The sequence below is a fragment of the Nicrophorus vespilloides genome, unplaced genomic scaffold (assembly GCF_001412225.1).
Source record: "Nicrophorus vespilloides isolate i.1.1-1 unplaced genomic scaffold, Nicve_v1.0, whole genome shotgun sequence".
Taxonomy (NCBI): Eukaryota; Metazoa; Arthropoda; class Insecta; order Coleoptera; family Silphidae; genus Nicrophorus; species Nicrophorus vespilloides.
Window position 1 is genome coordinate 22,691 of NW_017098377.1, and position 6,030 is coordinate 28,720.

The 6,030-nt window shown below is 37.8% G+C and overlaps 2 protein-coding genes across 2 annotated transcripts; both read left to right on the top strand.

Moving 5' to 3' along the window:
• Positions 1-5: 5 nt before the first annotated feature.
• Positions 6-2,394, top strand: LOC108562291 (annexin B11-like). Its single transcript, XM_017920582.1, has 6 exons — positions 6-100; positions 295-635; positions 1,159-1,335; positions 1,395-1,599; positions 1,658-1,810; positions 1,922-2,394. The coding sequence occupies exons 2-6, from the start codon at positions 612-614 to the stop codon at positions 2,332-2,334; spliced, it is 972 nt and encodes a 323-aa protein (XP_017776071.1). The 5' UTR covers positions 6-100; positions 295-611; the 3' UTR covers positions 2,335-2,394.
• Positions 2,395-3,057: 663 nt separating this feature from the next.
• Positions 3,058-5,530, top strand: LOC108562292 (NCK-interacting protein with SH3 domain). Its single transcript, XM_017920583.1, has 6 exons — positions 3,058-3,283; positions 3,344-4,284; positions 4,600-4,802; positions 4,861-4,964; positions 5,047-5,274; positions 5,329-5,530. The coding sequence occupies exons 1-6, from the start codon at positions 3,259-3,261 to the stop codon at positions 5,514-5,516; spliced, it is 1,689 nt and encodes a 562-aa protein (XP_017776072.1). The 5' UTR covers positions 3,058-3,258; the 3' UTR covers positions 5,517-5,530.
• Positions 5,531-6,030: the final 500 nt, after the last annotated feature.

Sequence of the window (6,030 nt, forward strand, 5' to 3'; positions counted from 1 at the left end):
AAAACAACACAAATGTGCGAGAATCCTAAGCAAGGCAACATCGAGTATTATTAACCCATGCATGATGCAGTGATCTCACCTAGCGCAATTGTTTTAGCTGGTAAAGTGCACTTAAGATTTATTTACGTTCTGCAGTTAAACAACTCATGAATATTATCAAACCGTAAATCCTATCTTTAATATAGAATTATATAGACTAGAATAGATTATCCATATATTATTATATAATAATTGAATACGTGTTTGCGCAATAGGAGGCAATCACAATTTTTTTTATTTATTAATAACTTCTAGAAATCAATACATCATGCAAGTGGGAAAAATCCGATAATAAGAACGAGATGAACAACAATATTCCGTGATTCCCCCCCATGCAAATATCTGCAGGTACAACAAAAATAAGATTCTTATCAAATATTGTTGGGAGTAAAAGATAAGATTACCGTCCTCTGATGGTAATATCGCGCAGGAGCAGAGGAATTGGAATATAAACGTTGCCGGTAATTTGTCGTGCACAGTTTTTTATGACCTTCCGAACAACAAATACACACTGGTGATCGTGTCACTGGGTTTCCACCTCGCAGAACTTTGGGAAAAAAACAACAAACAACATGGATCTAAGCCGTTACGCAGACGTAAGAAACTTTCGTTAAGCTTCGTAAACTTTGCACTTGCAATACTTTAAAACTCAACACACAAGTTAAAGCTATTATCATTATTCAATTAATTAATATTATTGTTAAATAAATATAAAATGTTGATGAATGCGATAAATATTTCTCAGAAGTTCGTTGCGCAATTATTGTCGATAAGTGGACGTAATTTATCTTTCATACTTGAAATATACTTTTCAATTGAAGCCAGATAATCGGAAAGCCATAATCAATAGGCGATTGCGCAACGGGTTCTGGTCCCAACAAACGGGTTATTGATTGCATTATGAATAATTTGAATAAATAATTAGAGCAGGAATGATAACAGACGTGTCGACAAATAACAATAAAACGCTTTACATGTCAATGCCTTATGCCGATCCCACGAAATTTACATAACTCGAGGATGGCATGTGACTACAATTTCCTTTACACGCCTCAATTACAATTAACTAATTGCAAAATAAAAGCAATTGAAATCGTTACAATTTCGTTAATGATTCAGTACACTCCCACGGTTCGTCCGGCTGAGGATTTCGACGCTACCGCCGATGCCGAGGTTCTTCGCAAGGCGATGAAGGGTTTCGGCACCGACGAACACGCAATCATCGACGTCTTGGCTCACAGATCGAACGAGCAGAGGCAAGAGATTGATAGGACTTTCAAAACCATGTACGGAAAGGTAATCAATTCCCACTGTTGTTAAGACGATCGAAATGTTTAATGGTTATATGCTTTAAGGATTTGGTGCACGATTTGAAAAGCGAATCGAGCGGTCACTTCGAGGATCTCCTTGTGGCTCTGATGAGGCCAACGCCGGATTTGTACGCGAAGGAATTGCACGTCGCCATCAGCGGTTTGGGAACCGACGAAGACTGCCTCATCGAAATGCTCTGCTCGTTGAACAATTACGAAATGAGCTTGGTCCGTGAAGCCTACGAATCAAGTAAATTCTATTAGAAATATGATAGAAAAATAAAGCGTTAATTTGTTTCTGTTTTAAGGGTACGGAAAGCAGTTGGAAGATGACATTATTGGAGATACCTCTGGTACCTTGAAGAGATGCCTAGTTTCCTTGTGCAACGGGGCTAGAGATGAAAGCGACGACGTTGACATGGACGCTGCTCATTCCGATGCGCAATCTCTCTTGGAAGCAGGTAAATACAATATATTTAGCAACGATATGAGAAAACGATTCTTCCCAGAAATTCGCAACTTTCTTTAATAAAATTGCTCAATTCAATTCAAATATGTGCTTTTCGTAACAGGTGAATTGATCCTCGGAACTGATGAGTCCGCTTTCAATATGGTCTTCTGCCAACGCAATTTGGAACAGTTGAAAGGTGTCTTCAATCAATACGAAAACATCACCGGACACGACATCGAGGAAGCCGTCGACTCGGAGTTCTCCGGTGACGCTAAGGAATGTCTGTTGGCCATCATCAGGTCGACACGTAACCGTCCCGCCTTCTTCGCCAGGCGCATCCACAAGGCCCTCAAGGGCTTGGGAACGAACGATCGTCAGCTGATCAGGTTGATCGTCTCCAGGTGCGAGATCGACATGGAAGAAATCAAAGCGCATTATCATTCCAAGTACGAGAGGACCTTGAAGGAAGACATCGAGGATGACACTTCTGGACACTACATGAAATGCTTACTCGCTTTGATTGGCGAATATTAAATTCGTTACTAAATATAATGTATTTATTTAAAAATAACGCTAATAAAAATTTCAAAAAGACGTGATAATTGCCAACAACCAAATCCATAAAGCAATTAAATAAAGATTTCATTAAGAAAGTACATATATTTCACTTTAATGTTATATTAAAAGTGAAAGAATAGAACACTATACTTACCACCAAATACACAAAGTTTTACACTTTTTCAATAGATTTATACTAAAAGCAATAAACAGTAGAAACATCAATTTTACATGATGAAACATTAAAACTTTAGTTTCTATCCTAAATGGTTTAGACTACATCTCAGTTTATCTAGATATTTGAAAATATATTTAAAGGTTAAAGAAGAGCGTCTTTTATAACCTTAAATAATTTGGAGGCAAATTACAAAACAATATTGGCGATTAAATAAGCAGTTTCAACTTACCCCAATATAAATTGGAATGGATAAGAACTTCAAGAAACGATTAGTGTGGAAAATGGGATTAAACTGCTCCTAATTACTTCAAATTCTTCAATCAAAATCCTCTTCAGACGTAAGCTGCAAAGACTATTCAAATTACACCAGGATCTTATGCAACTTGATTTGCTGCTCATAGACTACATGATCTTGAAATATGGCTTTTTTTAATTATCATTATTAGATGTAAACCAATTGAAATCTTTGTATTAGTTGTATTAAGCCAAGAGAAATCGTTTTCAATTGATTTTAATTAGTAATTTATTACGATTTTTTGCGCAAAATCAATTTCGCTCCCCGCCTTAACGCTCAGTGGGGATCAGCTGGAGACAGTAAAATCGAAACATAAACAAAACCTAGTTGTCTCCTGTCTGTCGTCGAGTAGTTTCATTAGTTTAATAATAAAATAGGATTACATCATTTATGCGCTGCTGAAGTAACTGCTAATAGAAGGAGTACAATGTCCAGCACCATGATTCGACTGGGTAAGTCACATCAATTGAAGCTAATTGGATGTTTCGAAAGATTAACACTTTGCTGTGCAGCAAGCCTGGATATGCTGAGGAGTTTGTATGACTTTAAGGCAACCTATGCGAAGACACTGAGCTTCAAAGCCAACGATTATTTCATCTTGCATCAGACCACGACTAAGCATAAGAACTGGTGGGAAGTGATCAACGAGAGAGGAGAGATGGGTTTCATACCTTCCAACTATGTGGAAACACTCACAGTGTCCCCATCCTTTTATTTGCAGTACATGGAGAATGTGATAGAGTATGTGAGGAGGAACGAGATTTCCCCTGAATACTTGTTCTCCGATAAGAAGGAGCTGCTGCTCAGGTTGAAGGAATTGAAAAGGAATGTTGAGTACAGCAATCCGGAGTCTGATAACATGCCTTCATTGCTTTACAAGAATTCCGAGGGCCAATTGGAATCGATTGTTAAGAGCAATTCAACTGCTACATTTCAGAATAGTAACAGCAAGGTGGAGGGTAAGAAGGATATTGTTGAGGAGCCGATAAGGCCTGTGAGGACGACCAAAGAGAACGTGAAGAAAAGTATTGAGAATTTGCATAATGAGGAAAAGGAGAGTAGGAGGAAAAAGTCTGATGGTAATGTGCAGGAATTGAGCGGCAGCAGTCCGGTGATTAGTTCGCAGGTCGTTTATGATTTGGTTGAGAACGTGAGGATCAACACGCAGCTGTCGCATGAGATGTCGAGGGTGGCTGTTGCTACCGTGATCCAGGGATTGCACGAGCTTCTTCCAGCCTCGGTGTTCCCTTATTTGAGCACCATTCTGTCGCATACGCAAGAGAATTTGGCGGTGGACGATGTGCAGATTGAGCAGACGCACGACGCTAGTCGCTTGAAGATCATCTTCCACGAGTTGACCTTTTGCAAGGAGGATTCGCAGCAGCGCAGCTGGATGCTTCACGAGGACGAGGACACAATCAAGGACTACATTTCTGAGCTTATTTCAATTTTGGTAATTAATTAGAATTATGGGATTTTATCATTTGTTGTTTCTATAATGAAAGTATGCATTGTGCAAATGAATCTCTTTATAGTTATAACAATATTTATAAATTAGAAATCTGGAGGAGAAGTATAAAAAAAATATGTAAGAAACAGTGAGAAATACGAAGTAGAAAGTGTCGTAATTAAGTATATGCGTTCTCGGCTAAAAAAGCAGATCAAAGTGAGAGTTATTTAACTTGATATTACGCAACATTGGGCATGCATAATTTCCATTTATTGGATTATCGAAGCCTTTCTTAATGGATATTATTTTTTTTTGCAGTCGAATGCGGATGTGAGTATTTGCAAGCACGTAATCTCCGCGGACCATTACCATGTCATCACCACCTTGATCCAATATTACCAAATGGAGATCAGGTGGTCCATCAGGCAACTTCTTCTTCAGGCCTTCGGATGCATGTGCGGCCTCGATAAAACCATCCTCAACATCATGCTGAATTCGGTTTTACCCGGAGAATTGGCTAGGTACATACTTACCATCAACATAATTTATCGTAGCAACTAATTGTGTAACACTTTGCAGAGACATGATGGCTAATCCCACTAATATCCAAAAATTAAACTATTCTTCCCTTCTGCTAACCATGATGTTCTCGATGGGCGAGCAAATGCCCATAACGCATTTAGGTAATTCTAATAACATAAGCTACGGCAATTTTTGTTACCTTATTGTAAATCGTTTTTTAATTATATTTATTATTTTTGTTAGAATTCCTTGGAGTGCATTTCTTGCGCTTCATCCTGAACAACATCGAGAATCCGCCGAGGGATGACATCGAGGACGAAATACAGGATCTGTTTCTCAACTTGGTCATTTCGTTTAATTTGCAGTTCAAAACGAACGAACCGCATGACAACGTCGTCCTCAGAGCGTTATCGGAAAGGGATGTTGCTAAGATCTTCACTGAGAAAATTCTATTGCTTTTCAACAGAGAAGGTAATTTTCTAGTTTAATAATACAAAATACTAAAAAAACTGTTTTTTTTTTCAGAGGATCCAGTAAGGATATTTGATCATGAACCTGCACCTCCTCATTCCGTTGTGAAGTTGTTCATCGATCTATTTGGAAATCAGACGACGGCAGGTCTCTTCTACACGAACGATATTAAAGTTTTAATAGACATCACCGTGAGGAACATCTTGGATTTATCTGCTGGAGATAAGGTGAGACTTTCATAGAAATTATATTGTTTACGCGCAAATGAGGAACTTTTGCGAAGCTGATTCACATCCATTATGACTCATGTTCATGGAACGCGTTTTGCACAAATTTAATCTTGATTGGCTCAATTAATAGAATTAGTTTGAAGTACATCAATAATTAATAATTACAGCGATAAGTTTCAATTGCGATATCGTTAATTTCGTTTAATTTAAGGAAAGCGAATTGTTTTTTTTTGTGTATGAGGCATCGACAGCTTAGGTCAGTTGTTTCCAGACTTGATGTTACTACGCCTCCCTCAAAAGTATGTAATTATTTGGCGAGAAAATCAATGAAATGTGAAAACACTGCTTTTGTATTCATTCTATCTATTATAGTTTTCGAGAAAATCAATTGTGGTTTTACCGTTTGGCTGTAATTCGCTGTTCAAAGTTTTGAAAATGCTCGAAAAAGCAGTTTTTACATTTCATTGATTTTCTCGAAAACTATAATACATAGAATGAATCACAAAAGACAGTGTTTTCACATTTC